We start from the raw sequence: 20,616 nt of genomic DNA, 5'->3' as shown, positions 1-20,616 counted from the left end.
ACAATATGTCAAGAACGCCTGGAGGAAATTTTGTCAAATTTGACACAAATGTCCACTTTAAGTCAAAGATGAATGATTAGAGTTTGATGGTCAAAGGTCATAGTCACTGTGACCTTGCATCTATCTCAGTCTTGTATCTGGGATATGGGGGAATTCTGTCAAATTTGGCTCAAATGTCCACTTTGAGTCAAGGACCTGATTAGAATACAGTAGTCAAAGGTGAAGGTTACTGTGACCTCACAAAACATGTTTTTGGCCATAACTCAAGAATTCATACACTAAATATGACAAATTCACACAAATATCTAATAGGATAAAATGATGAAGAAATAACATTTTATATCCAAAAGGTAAAAAGTCAACTTCACTGCAACATCATAATGTTTTTTGACATATGTCATTACTCAGAATCATATCTCAGGAACAGAAGGGGAGACATTTGGTCAAATACTGAATTGGTGACACTAATCTTGGGTGTCCACCTTGAAACAGTGCTGACTGTATAGATCACCTATGCTGCTGGGGGGAAGATTTGTGAAGAATCCATGCTTTCCCAGACATGTATGTAAACTAGTTCTCAAAGCGGTTATTCTAGTTTGGACAGTATGCAGTGATGTAACTGCTATCTAGCAATATCTACACAGATCCATATAGCAAAAATGATAGATCTGTGCAGCCACAGAAAAGTTCACAGTTCAGTTTTTTCAGTCAGACGTCACTCCATCTAACTTAACAGGCAGAATGACAACTAGGCATAATATAATAATAATAATCGGTTGTGTTTTGACAAAATAAATGAATATGTGCAGTGCAAGCTATGTAACTGTAAACTTGTGGAGCATAGCTAATGTCTACAGTCTGTGCAGCGCAGAAAGTTCTTACCTTACATTTTTTGTTTTATTGAGTACTCAATAATTTAATGTGAGCACTGGAATATGGAAATTACTTAAATGCCCATCCTAACTCCCAGTTCAGTACACAGTGTAATAAAATGACCGTACTTGTAATTTACTAACTCAATAAAGTGGATTAACTCTAAAATTACTCTTTAAAGATGACGTGACATACAGTCCCTAATCAGGAAACTAGGCAACATGAAGAGGTTTTGGAAGTAGTATTAGCATACACAAACAACATCAAATAGGTTAATGTATTTAATAACCAGGACAGGGAATTCTTGAAACTTTTAGAATAGAAGAATGATCAAATTCCAAGGCAAAAGACATTTATAATTTGGACACGTGTTTCATTAAGAAATACAATTCTATATTGATAAGACCCATGACTCTTATTAATCTATCAGTTAGGACCAGCAAATTCCCAAATGATTTGAAAAGGCAGTCATTACACCAGTTCTTAAATTAGGGGATCCTGATCTGATGTGTAACTACTAGGGATGGGAACGATTAACCTATACAACCGGATATCCGGTTTGACAAGCAAGAGATACGGCTGCGTCGGTAGCAGCCTCCTCAATCGATACGAATCAGCCATGAATCCTTAGATGAATCGATTGTAGAGTCATGGATTCGGGTATCGCGAGACTAGCAATCGGTTGACTGGCTTTAACAGTTTGCATCTCTAAAACAACGCGAGAGCCGGCAGCATGCTCCGTAGCAGGCATTACTGACAACGATAATGGATGTAAACATCAGCGCCAGCTTGACCGGTGGAGCTGAGGAACAGAAGCTAATGCTGGTTGGATAAAACAGGGAGCAGCCAAGCCGCAGCAGAAACTAAAGGCGAATCCTGCTGGTTGTGGGTTGAACGGGGGTCACAGACACAGACAGAAATACATATTCCTGTCAAATACGGAGGCCATAGTGCTCCGCGGCGGCGACCGAGAAGGCCAGCTCCAGGTCCAAGAAGTCTTCGTTGATGTTATGACTGCCCAAAAATACCTGAACAGCCGAGCTGTGGCAGCACCAGCACACAGGTATGTGACGTGTCAGAGGAGAAACGAGCCGTTCACATTTCCACAAACCTCACCGCACTTTAGGGACTGTTCTTTACGTGTCAGGGGAGGAGGGTGGCTGGTTGATTTTGATTTTATTTATTTATTTTATTTTGATCCCCCCTATGTTAATCACTTATTGATGCTGTTTTTGAAGTATGAATAAGTCAATAAGTAATTTATTCCATTGAAATATCATTGATGTATTATAGAAAAGTGATGCAAACACAGAGAAATAGTCTGACATGCTGTCAGTGATGAGCTGCTAGTCATCACAGTCCATGATATCAACTAATAACAGAAGATGTCAGATTCTGCCCCTATATTGCATGTTATTATTTTATTCTGCTTTATGTTTATATTGTACAGCGTAATGATAAACTTTATTCCAGACTCAAGTCCATATAAGATACATACAAAAACACAGACAATGTGTGATTTTGTTGTTGTTTGTCTTTTTATTTTATTTTTGCCAGTGCCATACAGCAACAATGCTTGGGGATGTGGTCTTTTACAAATTTGAAAATACTGTACGAATGTCACTTTTATAGAATTGGCTTCTTTATTTTATAATATGTGATTAATGTCTACATCAACAAATGTTAACCATAGAATCCTATCAAATCGTATTGAATCATAACGTTCCTACACTGTATCGAATCGTATCGGTCCTACACTGTATCGAATCGTATCGAATCGTTCTGTATTAAAAATATATCGTTTTTGAATCGTATCGTAACCCGTGTATCTAGATACGTATCGAGTCGTCTATCACAGAGAGATTCCCAACCCTAGTAACTACCGCCCTATATCTGTTCTTCTGGTCCTCTCAAAGGTACTTGAGAAGGTCATGGCAAAGCAACTAGTACACCGTCAAGACACCAGTCAACTCCTTCATCTGCAGCAGTTTGGCTGTAGACCAAAATTTACTACAGAAATTGCAGATTCATATTTTATTGAAAATGTAAAGTGCTCGGATGGGGGAATGTCGTGGAGGCCAGAGCCTCTTTCCAGATTTATTCAAAGACAAGACTGTAATAGCGTTACAAGCAGTGTCAATGGCAATTGCAAAATACCATATTGTAAAGCTAAATTTGGACAACCTGCTTTTTCCATAAAGGGCTGTCAAGTCTGGAACACAATACCAACTGAAATCAAACTGATTACAGATTGAAAATCCTTAACAGCAAAGGTCAAGTGCTGGCTAAAAGCAAACCAGAGCTGTACCCACTCTTAGCTACTTTCGCTCAAACTTCTAAGGGCTATTAGTGTAAGTGTATTGATGCATAGTGGTATGTATGGTGTGTACTGTGTATTGTAGTATGTGGATTGTGGTATATGTATTTTATTGTGCCTTCAATGTTTATATGATATTGTGGTTTTATGATGTTTAAATCTGTGCATTTTTAATAACGTAGGCCTATATTTAAAAGCCCAAATAGGGACAAGAGTTGAAAATTAGCAATAGCTATAAACTCTCTGTGCAACACATCAGTCTCATAATGCCAATGGAACTATGTTAAATTGTATCATCCCTTTCAAAAAACAGAAAGAAAAAAAGAAAAAAAGCATTTAAAGGTTATTGGTGGTGAAAAAGATTAACTTGCGGCCAACAGCAGTTGGAACTCAATGGGCTGTTATTATTATCAACCAGTTTTCTTCTTGGATGACTCGAGTGTATCATCTGTCACACATTGGTTAGTCTCAGGTTGCACATTCCTGAAAAATTCCTCCATTATGAAACACCCACACACATAAGTAAACACTCAGAGGGTGTCTTTACTTTCTCTGTTTGCTTATCTAGAAAACAGATAGCACTGTGTGTTTTTGGGTGTGTGCCATGGATGTGTGTGTTCTGACCACAGACCAGCGCAGTTTAGGATCAGTGTCATGTAACTAATATGTTACCAGCTAAGGGGCTAAATATTTTTGATTCCTATTTTATTAATTTCAGCGTTGGTGGAATAAAAACATCTGTGTGATATTTTCATTTGTCCTGTTAATAAAATACCAAATAGAAAATTCTCAGATATTGCCACATTTTGAAATTAACACATTTTGATTAGAAATAACAAAAGTTTCCTCAGTGTGAGAAGCTAGAATCGAATACACCTGTTCTTATACTATATGTGATATAAGCTACAAATTTACAGGCAGTGGCATCATAGCTGAGTGAAAAGTGTTCCTCAGTTTATAATTCTTTGTCGCAGCAGTAGCAGCCAAGTAGGTAGAATATAGAATAAAAGATTTTACTCAAGGGAAAGTAAATTTTACACAATGTAAACTCCACAGCAACTACAGCCACAAACAGAAAATGAGAGCTGCACAGTTTTGCTGGACAAGGCAGTGGTTGTTGCCATTCTCCTCTGTATACTGAGTTAGGCTTTGTTTATACTAGTGCGAGACACTGTGGCGTGGGCCCCTATAGATGGCGTGCGAGCTACCAACATGCACATGGCATGTATGATCAACGTTTTGATAATGTTTTAACGGTAACTGATAAAAATTGTTTTCAGTGTTTAAAAAAACACTGGTGTTCAGCCCTCATGAAGCCTGCAGCCAGTCTCACAGAGCCAGGCGATTTTAAGTGATTAAGTGATTTATGTTGCTGTAAATTCTTAGTTACCTGTCAGCATATGGTTTAATAACAATTCTCCAACTCAGCCAAATTTACTATGGCACCCAGCAAGTCCATGCTGACTCAAATTTGTGAACAGTTGACACCTGAGATTTGGTTGTAGTCTCTGCTCACGTCCACATTGAGAAATGCTCAGCTGATGGCATGCTCAGTTTTCTGTCTTATCTTTGTTTCGTAAACAAGGGCCACTGAATTTATGGGTAAGCAAGAAATTAACGAGTGCTAACCTAAAGAATGTTGCCGGCAAAGTAGCCTGTCTGGCAACAGTAGTAAACGCCAACGTTCTGCAAAACATTGCATACTGTATGTGTATTCTGATTTAACTGTTGCTTACCTCAAAGTCGAAATTATTCACCACACTTTACATTTTTTTTAATAGTGTTTCCAGTTTAACAATCAGAAGTGTGTAGCTAGTTTAAGACCCTGACCATAGACATAAATGATTTTTATAATGTATTTTATTAATGAACGTTATGTTTATGTTAAGAGAGCATACAGACAAGACTCAGGGACCTGTTGCACGAAACACCTTAAGATTTCTCCTTAAGTATGACACAACACAAAGTTGGCCTATAGTTAGATAGTGAAAAAATGTCAGAAGAAAAGAAGACAAGATAGCATACTGGTCAGAGGAGGAAAACATTATACTTCTGGAGGAATACAATCATAGGAAGCACATCCTCCACAGTAAATTTGATCCCCAAATACCAGAAAACAGAAAATGTAGGATGAAGCAACAAAAATTAATTCAGTGAAATCTCAAGTGTAAAATCAAAAGCATATCCATTGATCTCTCCTGCTCACAAAAAAAGTCTTGTCAGGGTGTATTAGTTTTTTGACTAACGTAAACAGTGACGCGGGAGGGAAGCCACGGCTAGTCAGGCAGCGCTAGTCAGGCAGCGCTAGTGAGGTGGAGATTCTCTTGTAAATCTGTCCGTTCTTCACTGTCCCCGTCATCTGATGGTTAATGGCCTCTTCGTTTGATAGGGCAAGGAGGGTGCGTAATTCCTTGTCTCCCCAGTTGCTCATCTTTACAGTGTCTGTCAGGTTTGTGTTTCCCTCTTGCTACTAGCTGCTCATTCCTGCTATCAGCTGTTTCCTGTTTATCCACCTCCAGTGGGTCACATGTGCGGCGTCAACAGCTCAACAGCTCCTCCCACAAGTCTTCAACAGCCCCTCCCGTTGCGGAAGGCCACCTCGGTCTTTTTAAACTAAAAGGGTTCTGCCAGTATGACCTACGAGGCGGAAAATTGGGCACTTCGGATCAACTCGCCATTCTGCCTCTGTGTATTTAAACGCTTGCAGCTTGCTGGCAGAACGGCCCAACATTTGCGAAAAATCTGGCAGCGTAAAAGGGGCTTTTGATGTCCATTACTGTTAAATGAAATCATATAAACATCAGTGCTCCTCATGCCTTACGATCTTGCCTCAGAACCATGTTCAGATGTTGTTGTCAGCATCAAAGTAATCCAGGAATAGCTGTCTGTTTCCATGGTTACAGTACAAACAGGAACTACAAGTAGCTAATGTAGCATATTTTTTCATGATGCCAATTCACATTCAAATGAAAGAAAGGAGAGCTGTGGAAAAAGCCAGTAAGTTGACCTTGAGTTAAGATTATTCTGCCAAACAAAAGAAATTAGGGCCAAAAATCAGTGCTCATTGTCTCCATAGCAACATTACATGTAGACCTCTTGTTACCATGGGAACCCTGGTGGGAAAATCTCAAAATACATCCATTCCTCTCCAAAGAAATTCATCTAAAAACTTTTGAATAACACTTGTTAGGTTATGTGTTTGGTGAAAATGAGAGAAGTAATTTTCTGATGAATAAGTATCACATTGCGCAGTATGATTGAAGCAGAATTTTGCTCAGAAAGATGCATTCGTCAGTTTGGTGCTGTTAATGATTTGGCAATTAATTTATATTGATGAATCGGTTAATCAGTTACATAAGTTATTTAGAAAATAATGATAAACATTCTCTGGTTTTTGCTCCTCTTGTATGAGGGTTTGGACTGTTTTAAACAGTTTTCTCGCATTTTGTAGATTAAACAACTAATCAGCAACTCTAAAGGGTAGTTGAAATAATCGTTTATTGCAACCCTTAATAACTTCTCTGTAAGCCTCCCAGAGTTGAAATGATGTAGTTTATTACTGCTGCCGTCAGGTAATCCTTTAGAATTGAAATAATAGTGAATGAGTTGAGGCGGACTGGAGTTTCACATATGGACGCACAGTAAGCAGTCAAAGGTTTCAGTGAATGCTTGGTCGATGTTAGGCTTTGGGGTTCTAGGTGAAACACTGTGACCCTCCTGTTTTCCCCAGGATCCCATTCATCCTGTGTTTCATTATGTTTATCAGAGAATATCCGTGTGTGTGAGCGTATGTGAACTGTCCTGCGACGGTCTGACTTCTCCCTGCGTGTCCGATGAGACCTTTGTTACTTTTCTGTTTGCTCTCATTCTGTCTTTTTGTCCTTTTTTCCCCCCATGTCCATCAAGAAATGAGACGTTCTCACACCCAAAATGAAAAAAGACGGGGGAAAAAAATCACACTCCCAGTGCATAATTCTTCCTGAAAAAGCCAGTGCAGAGAAAGAGCAAGCAAGAGAGGAGGAGAGGGCAGAGAAAGGGAGTTTCTTTGCCATCTTTTCACTGGGATGGCCATGTCTAATTGTGTCGCAGTGATAAATGAATAGGTTTTTTGTGGAGGGGTCAGGAACCTCCCTTGGATCAGAGGCCCATCAAAGTGAATGGTTTATTTTCTGTTTGCTCACCCCCACCCTCTGAATGGATATTTAAATGAGTATTCACTAAACAGATAGCTGGATACTCTGCTCCTCATCACAGCAACAACACTCACTCGAAGTCAGCATGTTTTTGTTTTAGATATTTTTGTGGGTTCTTAGCAACACAAATACAGAGTTAAAACTTGATGAAAACATTAAATCAAACCATTCCGGTTGTTATCACATTCATCCTTCTTTACAGTCAGTGCCTTTTGTTTTTTGTGGAAGTACATCAGAGTGTATTTAGAGTTGTGTTTGGCTCTGGTTTGAAGGCTAAAATGGTCTCTGTAGTCGTTTCCTCAAAGTAGAGTTTAACCCCCAATCGAGCACTTCTTGTGTGTGTGTGTGTGTGTGTGTGTGTGTGTGTGTGTGTGTGTGTGTGTACGTGTGTGCGTGCGTGCGTGTGTGTGGACAGATGAGTCAGTGTCTGTTGGTGTCCATGTTCTACTGAAACTGTTTGTTCTCATTGCTCTCCTTACTGTTCCTTTCTACTTCTCTCTTCCTTTTCATCTCCTTCAGCATTACTAAAGCCTCTTTCCCACTGTACAAAAAAGAAAACAACAAAAAACAAAAAACGGCTAGCACCCGCTAATATTCTGCTTTTGTTTGTAGTGGGAAAGGTTACAATCGGCATTCACACCCGGGTCAAACGACTCTACAGTAGTCCCGGGTATTTGTTGGCTCCAGCTTTTTTTTTTAAGTAATTGCAAGACAAAAGACAGAACATTGACAAGACAGTACAGACCAGACAAAACAGCGGATACAGGACAGGGCGATTGACCATCGAACAGGAGAGCAAAATGTCGTTCTGGTGTTGTGTTTTATGTGTGTGTGTGTGTGTGTGTGAGTGTGAGAATGCATGTGGGAAAAGGGTGAGTGTGGGCAGGCAAAGATAAATAAATGAGATAACAGTATATAACTATAATAATAGCTATTAAATAAGGTGTGAACAAAAATCACACATTCACAAAAAAACTGACAGAATAGTACTACAGCTGACATTGCTGGCTCCATCTTCAATCAGCAGCAATGGAAAAACAATGCCCAGTTGACCAGGCTAACGTAAGCCTCTTAGCCAATGAAATGCTTTGACGTGCCACAACAAAATACCATCCATCTCCGCCAAAGCAGCGCTTAAACATCATTCCAAATTAGTCTGCACTGAGTTTGAAAGTGAGACTGAATAAGTAAAAGATACAAAGAAGTAACCACCATTATCGGAGCGCAGTGCACACTCTTGGCACAGGTGGAGCAGCAGATCATCAGGCGCACTGAAAGTGAAACTTTCCAGGTCCACCTTAACGGTTCTGTCCAGCACTCATTGTATTTCCTCATCACCGGTGACACAGAGGCAAGTCTGCACCTTGATTATTGTCCACAAAACGGGGTTGCACGCCAACATTTTTAGAACAAAATAGAACAGGCTGTAGTGAGAGTCTCTGTCGATGGGATATTTAAAAACAGCGAGTTTGTGCATCTAGTCCTTCTCAGGCAAGCATAGTGGTTTAGTATTGCTGTAACCCACAGACACAATGCTCCACGACCCTTTTTTTTGTCCAAGTGAGGATTAATATATATGCAGTTCACATAATCTAGGCAAAGGTAGTATATATTTTTTAACACTTGAAGATCCACTCACTACTTAAGAGGACAAGAAAAACAATACAATAAAAACTACTGGAATGGTCTAAGTTGTCATTGAAATTTAAGGTGTCCTGATGGATTCAAATTGTCAACTCATGCAACATTACTAGTAAACGTTCCACCTTAAAAGCTGCTGGCAGTTGACCCAGTCAGTTGAAATTTTTTTTTCTCAGTCTACAGCTGCTGCGAGAGGCAGCAAAACATCCTTTCATTTCATAGTTAAAGTTAACTTATTTATGTAAAACTTGGCACGGTATGAACAGTGGTTACATGAGCCTCAAACCAACCACAACTCAGCCCTGAGCAGAGTGACTGTCCTCTATTGATCAATCAACAGACTGCAGTGTTCACAGCTCCACTTTTTAGTACCAGATCTATGTGCTAGGTACCCCAACAGAGGAGTGACCAAACATGGGGATGTTAAGGAACGGTGCCATTGGTACCATCCACAACTTTTCACAGTGGGGCTGAAAAAAATGTGCTCTGAACTGAACTGAACCGTACCATACTGTACTGCTTGGTGGAAACAGGCATTTAGACTTAAATTCTGTTGGAAACATTGCTTTGGAGCTGTTTTCTTATTTCAAAAAGAAAGCAATTAAGGCTGGGCAATTCAATATTATTGTGCATTGTCATTTAATGGAATCATATGGTGACTATGAAATCATATCATACAGCATATCTTTACAAAATTCATCGTTCCAATTAACAAAATCATTTATGGAGAATTTAGTTTACATGTGTGAAATTTTGTGAAACTGATGTAATGCCTTACAAAGGAACACATTTCCAGGGTTCCAAATGAACACCCGCCAAGATCCAAATGCGGGTAGATAATCTGTTTGGTGAGTAAATCTTGCAAAGCTATCTGCCACACAAGTGGGTACATTTTTGTACTAAAATAATCATGGAATATGCTGATTCTCTGCCACCTTTTGGTGTTAGGGGAGCACTGCTCTGCTGTCAGACACACAAACGCACAGACACATACACACTCACACTACAGATATGTTTTATGTGCTATGACACTGACAGTCTGAAGCTCTCTGAAGGTTTGCTGCACTGTTTACCGTTCAGGACATCAGCTGAGCCGCTGAACTATCACTTGCCAACTGCCTGCTGCTAGCTTCCGTTTTGAGTTGAGGATGATGAGTTGCGCCCGTAATTATGAAGGTAATGAAAAACATCACAGAGGCTCTGCAATCTGAACCGAGACAGCAGACTCTTAATTATATTGTCACAGAAGCAAATAACAACTCACTCCTTATGTTTGTAACTTTAACAGCCAAAGTCCTACATACTGAGGCTGTGGGGATGAGTTGCTCAATAATAATTTTGATTCAAATTTTGCTCCAGCCTCTTCTTTAAGTTTCAATTCAACATAATAGTTTATTATCTCAATGAAATGTACTGAAACAAATGTATATGTGATACAAAAAGAGTCAAAAAAAGTTAATTTTGGACTCTGTAAACATTATCATCATCATCATTTTGCATACAGCTATTAAGCATGATATATATATGTGTGTGTGTGTGTATATATATATATGTATACATACATATAACATCACAGAGGCTCTGCAATCTGAACCATATATATATGTATACATACATATATATATCATATGGAAATACATTCTTATTAAGCCAGCTGTTGTATCATATGCACGTCCTACAAATCCATATTATTAGCACAACATTGATGTTGGTTTTTGAATATCATGAACAGTATTAGAGGTAAAACCCCAGAGCATGTACATGTAATGTTTTGCTTAGAAACAGTCATCCACAAAAAAGAGGGATTGAAAATTAAATTCAGAAAACGTTTTCGTTTATTAAAAGATATGGTTGGCAGTTTTTTTTTTAAAACAGAAGGATAGTCTGTAAAGAAAAGCCTGGTAAACTGTGGTGGAGTAAGGTTTCCTTTGATTTCACAACAAGAGAAGTGAAGGCTGCAGGCCACACAGTGTTTTTGTCTGGAAAGTGGGACCACAATGGAAGATTAAAACGTTATGGAAACTTAAATGGAAGCAACTACAATTTGAAAAACATGTTGGGGGTGCACAGTGGTGCAGTGGTTAGCACTGTTGCCTCACAGAAAGGGAGTGCCAGGGTGAATCCTGGTTCAGGGCCCTTCTGTGTGGAGTTTGCATGTTCTCCCTGTGTCAGTGTGGGTTTTCCCCAGGTCCTCCCCCAGCCCAAAGACATGCAGGTTAGGTTAATTGTCTCTGTGTGTGAGTCCTGTGACAGTTTGGCGACCTGTTCAGGGTGTACCCTGCCCTTCGCCCATTGTCAGCTGGGATAGGCTCCAGCCCCCCTGTGATCCTGCACCAGGATAAGTGGAAAATGAATGAATGTTGAAAGACACCGCCACACTGGCACCCAAAGCCTTACAGGCCAGAGTCCTGCATGGGTCCATTTCTGAAAACCCGCACCCACCCATACCCCTAAAGTTCAGCACCAGAACCAGCCTGTTACCAGTCATTATGTCTAAGTCAAAGCTGCACCCGCCTGCACCTCTTAATAAAAGTCCCACGACCCGACCCACACCCATGATTAAACACACACAGGCTACAGTCACCTATATTAAGCTGGGTTCTCCGTTCTTGAATTACAAATCTAGTGGAGGAAAAGTTTTTTTTCGCTGGCTGCGCTCGAATACATTCTGCGCAATCACTGCCAGGTTAGGAAACTTTTTAGCATAATCCCTCCACCAACATATAAAACCTCAGAAGGATCCTCCTTGGGTGTCTTGAAATGTGACAACAGCGTCAACAGTTGTACTTGTGTCACTGACTTTCAAAGGAACATTAATTGCGGCTTAATAATAGTGATTTAGATATCAAATATTACACATAAACTTCACATCTTTTTTATTTGTTTTATTCTGAAAAATAAAAAAAAATGTTTTTGTTCTCACCCGCTGCCCGACCACGTGTAGTTCATTTTTACCCATGCCTGTACCTGTAAATTTATAAATATACATATTTTTACCTGTTACACAGCTTTTTGTGGGTTATCCATTGGGTACCTGACCCGGTGCATGACTCTGTTACAGGCTACAGCAATGTGCTAATGCAGTTTCAGAAAAACCAAAGGACTTACAAACATTAAGCAATTCCTGGGTCTCTACTCCTTCAGGTTAGACAAATTCTCTGTCATCATCCGTTTTCAGCACAGGTTTAATGTCTTGGCAAGTCACCCAGTAGAGTCACTTTCACTGTTGTAGAATTCCTCTAGAGTCTGCTTGAGTTACACAGAGGTGAACATTTCTGACATGGAAATACACTATAACTGGCTGTAGTCTAGAGGCCGTGTGTGTTTCTGTCTGCAGCTAATCTCACAAACTATCAGACCAATCAGCCTAATATTTTGTGTGCAGATGTACGACTGTATGCTAAAGGACATCTTGTGGTTGCGGTGATTCACAGTTTTAAAAAAACACAAAACTGTTTTAGTGACTGTTTCACACTGCCATTGACTGCAGACTCATCACTCCTCAAGTTTTCTGGAAATCTTGTCTAAAAACAACAATCCTTACCGTTTGTTGCTGTTGCATTTTTGTCTTTGTTGTGGCTCAAAAACTAACAGCAGTAGAAAAGTTTGGTCTCATTTGGAAGCGGAGCATCTGCAGATTACTTCCATACCCGGTATGTTATGATCCACTGAGTGTTTAAGAAGCGGAGTGTTTTGCCTGCCTGATGTGTTGATAAGGTAATTTTTCCTTGATATTTGTGCTTCTGCCATAAGTAAGTAATTAGGCTATGTATTTAAATGGTTTCTTTCTTTGTTTCGTTCTTTCTTTGCTGAAATTGTGTTTATTGTTGTTAATGTTACTTTGTCATTCTGTAGCCTACAGACAAAGTAAGTCAAAGATTTGGGGCTGTCCTTAAGTTATTAAAAATACATTCATCCTCATAATTTTATTGTATCCTCTGAAACGCACTGCACCATGTTTGCTGGAATTACAAGAATTGTCTGGAGTGGTGGTGATCAGCTCGGGCAGCTGAAATACAATTACTTGGTAGAGATCTGCACTCTACTGTGTGTTCTAGCTCTGTCTCTGTTTTTCATGAATGTAGCCAGGCAGTAAACCAGATGACGTCCCCTTTCTTAATCCTGTCAACAAAGCTCTGATTGGACGATTGTTTCTCCAACCAAAGGATCATCTGTCAATGAACAATACAGCTGACTTACTTGATTCACTGAACGCGCTGGAAATTTGGGTGAGGATTTAGAAGTCCTAAACCACGCTTGGTTTATTGATAAATAGTAGTTACTGTCTCTGGAGGAAAATGTGTTTTCACAAGCTGCACATGTTCATGTGAAGATAATCATTTTAATCCGCTGTCTCTATGATCACAAGGTAAACAGTAGAATAACACGGATCATGTTACAATGTAATCTGCTGGAAATGTGTGCTTGCATGCATTTGATTGGCACACACGCTGCTCTGCTGGATGATGTTGCCTTGCTGCCAGAGCCCTCTGTGCAGTTTTATTGTGAGTCTGAACATGGCCTTATACCCTCCAGTACTCACACTGTGTGACCCAGACCACAGCAAGAAAAATAAACACACACACGGATAGCAGTTACATTTCACAGACTGGGCCATGTTTTAACCATGTGTGGGAATCAGTTTCTCCTTCCCTGTGCTTTTTAAGGTTAGCATCTTAATCTAATCTGCACTAAACTATTGCCAAGCATTGTCACAAACTGTCCAACAGAATTCCTCCCATTTGTGAAATCTCTGGCATGGCACTCTGAAGAATTTCAGGCAGCGTGTGACACACACAGACAAACAAACGCACACCCTCACGCAGGCTGCAGATGACTGGAGTGTGTCTAAAATAAAAGCGTGTGTCTATTTCAGTCGACGCCAGTCCAGTAATAGCACAGGCGGTGAGGAGGAGGGCTGGACACAAGTTCTAATTGCAGCCTTGTCAATTGCAGCTCTCACTTTCTGCTCGTAGAAACATGCACACACACAACCACACACACACAGTGGGGGGTTTGTTGGCAGGGCTGTCTGTATCAGTTTTCATCGGTCTAGTAATAGATGCCTTGTGACACACACACACACACACACACACACACACATATACAAAACTGACAGACAGGTACTGAGAAATAGTGAGTTTTAATTTATGTGTGTATTAGTGTTGTGTGTAATCAGCACGGACATTTGCAGTGAACTAAATATTGTCTCTCCATCTGTTTCTGTTTCGTGTAAATGACGATATAACAAGAATCTCTAACTTACATGGAACTTTAACTCAGAGCAGCTTTCATCCTTTCCTTGTTTAATTCGGCCACCTTGCACCTTCAGCGATCAACTGATATTAAAGTTTCTTTTAACAAAGTATTAGCAGTAAGGTATGTGAGTGAAGCAAGTGGTTGTGGAACAGACCACAATAAAGACGTGCTTGTTGGTTTTATGCTCAATACAGAAACAGTAGTAACATACAACTAATTAGTTAGCGGCTAATATCTGAAACATAAATAAACATTGTTAGCTTATTGTGTTGTCAGCAGGGCTGCAACTACAAACTATTTTCTTTATGATTTTTCTGATTATTATTTTATCATGTTGTCTGTTAAACTTTGCTGGAAGAGGGATCCCTTCGCAGTTGCTCTTCCTGAGGTTTCTACCATTTTTTCCCTGTTAAAGTTTTTTTTTTTTAGGGGAGTTTTTCCTTATCCACTGTGAGGGTCCAGTGGCCCTCAGGGCAAATTGTGATTTGTGATATTGAGCTTTATATATGAAATTGAATTTAATCAAATTGATCTTCAGAAAATAGTAAAAAATGTCTCTTACAGTTTTCTAAAGCCTAAAGTATCTAAAGTGTCTTCAAATGTCTTGTTTTTACCGTCTAACACTTCAAAACTCAAAGATCCATTTACTGTAATGTAAGTCAAAGAAAATGAGAAATGGACCAATTGATCTGCTGGTGACTGGAATCAGCTGATTTTCAGCTTGATCGGCCATGACCGGTGACCAACGGGACAGTCTCAGATGCAGCTGATCTTGTGTCCATCACATTTATCACAGTTCATGTTGCAAACAGCAGCACAGACAGTAACTGACACTTAATGATTCAGATTCAGATCTTTTATTTAACTCTCATATAAAAAAAGATGCCGAGCCCACATAAACTTACATTACACTACAAACCATTATTAGCAAGAGCAATAATATCATGGTACAAACAAGGTTAGAAATTACCTTTTTTGTCAACCTGCCTCTGTGGCTGATGGATTCCAAAATCTACCAGCCACCCAATAGATTACCATTGATTTTGTGGCCAGTGAGTGAAGAAAAATCTAGCAGCCACCTGCATATTTTACCAGCATTTGGCTGGTGGCTGGTGTTAATTTCCAGCTCCGGGTACGAACCATATCTTTAAAATGCCTAAGCATTTGACACAAAACGAGCTAACTGAAACACTTTGTCTATAGACAGAAACTCATGTCTACATTCATCAGTCATGGAAAACAAATCAGGAAATTCTGCAGACAATTTAAGGAAAGCTTATATCTGAGATTGTGATAAAATGGATAGTAGAACAGAAAGTGTATTTCATTTTCAATCTCTCCCAGATCACAAAAGTGAAATTTTCTGAAAGTGTCCAGTCTCCACTGCCAGAGGCAGGATACCACATCTTAACTGGGCACAGACAGACGTCTGAGCTCTGGTCAGGTTAAGGGTGACATAGTGCTCCGAGCGGTACATATGCTTAATTAGACTATGCATCCTCAGTTTTGGTTTACACGAAATTTCTTATGACCATTTCTGTTTCGAATTTTCAAATAGTATTATTATTAGCTGCTGCAACCTGTGCTTAACAGTTGTAAGTGCATGCAGCACATGGTTTGAAAGCTACTGCGTTAAGCCAACTAGCAGACTGCAGTAGGCCTATACCACACAAATCTGTAACTATTGAGCTGATAAGTATCTTAAACATGTAAATGAGCAAAGTTAATGCAAACCATTTCATGTAAGTGCATGGAAGATGCATAAACACTTAGTCCAGGAGGTATAACTCTATAAAAAGACAAGTATGGGTCATCTACCCAGGTCTGCTAGTTAGCTGATTAGTTAAGAGCAGACTGCTTGGGTAGTTGATTATCAGCTCAAAAGATGCACATAGAAATGCTAATGCTAACTATTTCATGTTAATGAATGGAGAATGCTAATCTAGTTAGTTTTCTTACCAAGTAGGGTCCATGTGATAGATTCGGTATCTTACTCTGTGGCAGCAAATCATTTGATGCAAATGATTAAAAGGAAAATAAAGGTACTTGAGCCTAAAGGGAGCTGTCAATCGAGTGCTAGTTTGAGCAGCCCAGTGAGCTGTTTTTGAACTAGGTCTTCTTATAGAAATGAACATTTTTTTTCTGAGATTTTTGTGAATGCTTAATAAGACTCTCATCTTTGATAGCATATATGTATTTTTACTATTTCAAGTCAAGTTTCCATTGGCTTTGAACAAATGTTTAAAATATGTTTGGGTATGCTGCCAATTACAGTTGTTAAAAAGAAAGATAATTGGATTTTGCAAAAAGCGGAATCGGCAGTTTTCAGTTTTCAATTTTTTTCAGTCTGTTGTCATGTACACACAGGCCAGGCATACAATACACACACATGCACAAACAGGACCTATACATGCATTAAACTGGAGAGACATCAGAGTGAGGGGGCTGCCTCGGACAGGTCCCCTTGGTCAAGGGCACCTTGTTGGTCAAGGGCACCTTGGTGTGCCCAGGAGGTGAACTGGTGCCTCTCCAGCTACTAGTCCACACTCCATTTTTGGTCTGCACAGGGATTTGAACCAGCAACCCTCCAGTCCCTATGGACTGAGCTACTGCTGCCCTGAATTGATTATTTGTGTTTAGCTTATTTGCAGTGTTTTGTCATGTCTGTGTTGTCAAAGTGGTGAGGTGGTTTTCTTGTGTTTTGTCTAATTTTGTGTTGCTGTAAGTTGCAGAGGATTGAGCTCTCTCACAGCTCTGTAAATGGTGGCACCCTCTCGGTCCTCCTGACTTTCCATTCAGATGGAGACATTACAACAAACTCAATTTGTTTCCAGATAATCAAGTTCAGGTCTTCGCATCACAATCACATTTTACTGTACTGATAAAGACCAGGGCCACTTCTGTCAGTGTATGCTTTTTGTGACCTGACGCAGATGAGCCTGTCAGGTTTAACTTTCTGCTGGTCATCACAGTACTGTACTGTAAGGCTCTCCTGGCAGAGAGAGTAATATGGTAATGTTAAAATGGGTGGAATTCCCCTTCTTGCTGAAAATCACTTTTCAGCTGGTGTTTCCATTATTTTGTCCCGCACTGTAGATGTCAGCTATTTTGGTAGACATAACTTCCTGTGGACAGTCCCATTTTTTGCCTTTTGCTTCAGCAGTCAGTATCTCACTCCATCCTGTTTCCTCCAGCTCTTCTTTCCTCTTCCACCTCTTCCCCAGCTTCTTTACCCCTTCTTTGTATGTGCTCTTCTATTACTCCCTGGATGGATATGGATCCCTCCTCTGGGAGGTCAAAGGTCAGGGTCAGCTACAGAATAACAGCCATGGAGCTGGTAGATTTGGTGCTTATGACACACAAGTTTTTTGGGACATTAGTGGAAATGTTTCAACTTTCAATCTTTTTATTCTCCTACAATTGTAAAGTCTAACCCTTAAATATTTTTGTATTTCGTGGCTCGCAGTGTTTTGACCACGAAGAATGTAAGGCTGTAAGAATGAGTTGGCTTTGCCTTGGAAAAGCTCTGAAAGTTTTCCTGTCTCCTCTATCTGTTCCTGTCTCAGGTGATCAACGTGGATGGCAGTAACAGACAGACTCTGCTGGAGGACAAGCTGCCTCATATCTTTGGTTTTACTCTGCTTGGTGATTACATCTACTGGACTGACTGGCAAAGACGCAGCATTGAGAGGGTCCACAAAGCTACGGCTGTACGAGAGATCATCATCGATCAGCTGCCGGATTTAATGGGGCTGAAGGCCACTAAAGTGACAGAGACATACGGTAAGAAGGAAAGGTTTTCAGCTAATTTCAAAACAACAGTAACATGGAGCAAAAATTAAAATAAGAAAAATATTTAAAACATTTTACATCTTACGTCTTTTATCTTGTTTCCCTCTTTCGATCTGTGTCCAGGTACAAATGGCTGTGCGGTGGATAATGGCGGATGCAGCCATCTGTGTTTCTGGTGTCGACAGGCTGTCAGCTGTGCCTGTCCCATGGGGATGGAGCTTCTCTCAGACCTGCAGACTTGTGTGGTGCCTGAGGCCTTCCTGCTCTTCACCAACAGGTACGCCTACCTGTCAACCTGCAGTAGAACTGAAAAGTAGGGATGCACAATAATATCGACACGTCATCCGTATTGGCCGATAATGGGTTTAAAATGAAATATCGGAATTGGCCAACATGCTAATTTCTGCTGATATGACTGATTTTTTGTTTTTAAGTTGACAAGGTGAACATGTACAAAACATCAGGTAAATGATACAGCACAGTTAACAAAGCAACATATCTCAAAGATATACAAGTATATATGAAGAATATGAATGTTAAAAAAGTAGAATAGACAGATAACTCTCAACTCAACTCAACTTTTTTTATAGAGTACTTTAAAAACAGTGTTGTACATAAACATAAAAACATCAGACATAAAACAAACATAAACAATGAAAACACTAAAACAAGAGCAGAGTCTCATGCTGAGTTGAAAGCCAAGGAATAAAAATGGGTTTTAAGACGAGTTTTAAAAATGGACAGTGAGGGGGCTTGTCCGATGCGCAAAGGTAGGTCGTTCCAAAGTTTGGGAGCAGCAACAGAAAAAGCTCTATCCCCTCTGAGCTTCCACTTGGACCTCGGTACCTCCAGGAGCAGCTGATCAGCTGACCTGAGGCACTGAGCAGGAGTGTAGGGATGGAGCAGCTCAGAGAGGTTAGGCGGGGCGAGACCATTTTAAGATTTAAAAACAAATGAAAGAATCTTATTGAACTCTAAAGTGCACAGGCAGCCAGTGGAGGGAGGCCAGAATGGGAGTTATGTGATCCCTCTTGCATGCTTCAGCTAAGAGACGAGCAGCAGCATTTTGAACCAACTGGAGACGTGCGAGGGAGGACTGGCTGACTCCAAAATAAAATGCGTTACCATAATCCAGCGGAGATGTGATGAAGGCATGGATTACTGTTTCAAAGTGCTGTTGTGCAAGAAAGTGCTTAACCTTTGCCAGGTGCCTAAGATGAAAAAAGCTGGACTTAGCTACTGCACCAATCTGCCGATCCAATTTAAAATCACTGTCCATCTTAAAACCCAAGTTTGAAACTGTTGGCTTCACATAATTTCCAAGGGGCCCAAGTCAACAGGGGGGAGGTCCACAAGAGCCATTGAGACCAAACACCATCACTTCTGTTTTCTTTTCATTAAAATTTAAAAAGTTCAGGGCCATCCAGGCTTTAATGTCTTTGAGACGTAACAGAAGTGGTTTAAGTGAGAAAGCATCTTTCTTCTTCAACGGCACATATATCTGACTATCGTCAGCATAACAATGGAAAAAAATACCACACTTTCTAAGGATGGAACCCAGAGGCAGTAAATAGAGTGAGAAAAGCAGGGGCCCTAAAATTGAACCCTGTGGAACCCCATATGACAGAGGAACAGAGCAGGACACAGAACCACCAATGCTTACACACATAATTCTGTCTGCCAGATAAGACCTAACCCACTCCAGAGCACTACCACAAATGCCCACTAGGTGCCGTAACCACGCCATTAAGATATTGTGGTCCACAGTATCAAAGGCCGCTGTTAGGTACAGCAGAACAAGAATGACATAGTCACCAGAGTCATTAACCAGGAGGATGTAATTAGAAACTCTTAATATTGCGCACTCTGTGCTATGCAGTGTTTCAAAACCAGATTGAAAGACCTCCAGGATATCATGCTCATCCATAAACAACCTTAACTCAGCATGAACAGCTTTCTCCAGGATTTTTGAGATAAAAGGCAGCTTGGAGATGGGCCTGAAATTGGCCAGCATAGTGCATGTTTAAAACTTAGGGGGACAACACCAAAAGACAGACTGCTGTTAATAATGGCCAGAACTGACTGTCCTATACCAGGGAAAACCTTTTTTGAAAAAGTGAGGAGGGACAGCGTCACCCGGAGAACCTGATGGCATAATATGGCCAACCACGTCTTCTAAAAGCTACAGAGTCACAGCTCAAACTTATCAAACACAGCCGAACTAGGAGCAGAGACAGAGGGGTCAGAGGCAGGAGTTGAGATAAAAGCCCTTGTGGTAACAACCTTGTCACTGAAAAAGTGCAGGAAGCTATTGCACATTTCAGGGGATGCTTCCATGCAGACAGACTGTGGGGCATTAAGAACAGAGTCAATAGTTTTGAATAACACACGTGGGTTGTGATGATTAGACACAATAATGTTGGACAAGTGTTCTCTTTTGGCCTCTTAAACAGTGTATTGGTAACGGCACCAACAGTCCTTTAGGATTTGGAAAGAAACCTGCAGCTTGTCCTTCTCCCACCTGCGTTCAGCTTCACTCCT

The 20,616-nt window shown here is 40.3% G+C and overlaps 1 protein-coding gene across 1 annotated transcript in view; it reads left to right on the top strand.

The window, feature by feature from the left end:
* The window catches only part of lrp5 (low density lipoprotein receptor-related protein 5), a 105,661-nt gene that overhangs the window by 60,264 nt on the left and 24,781 nt on the right, over positions 1-20,616 (top strand). The window contains exons 12-13 of the mRNA XM_033635281.2: positions 17,850-18,066; positions 18,199-18,352. Coding sequence (XP_033491172.1) covers positions 17,850-18,066; positions 18,199-18,352 — 371 coding nt within the window. The remainder of the gene's footprint in view (positions 1-17,849; positions 18,067-18,198; positions 18,353-20,616) is intronic.

Source organism: Epinephelus lanceolatus, chromosome 5 (genome assembly GCF_041903045.1).
Source record: "Epinephelus lanceolatus isolate andai-2023 chromosome 5, ASM4190304v1, whole genome shotgun sequence".
Taxonomy (NCBI): Eukaryota; Metazoa; Chordata; class Actinopteri; order Perciformes; family Serranidae; genus Epinephelus; species Epinephelus lanceolatus.
This window is presented reverse-complemented; position numbering and strand designations above follow the sequence as displayed.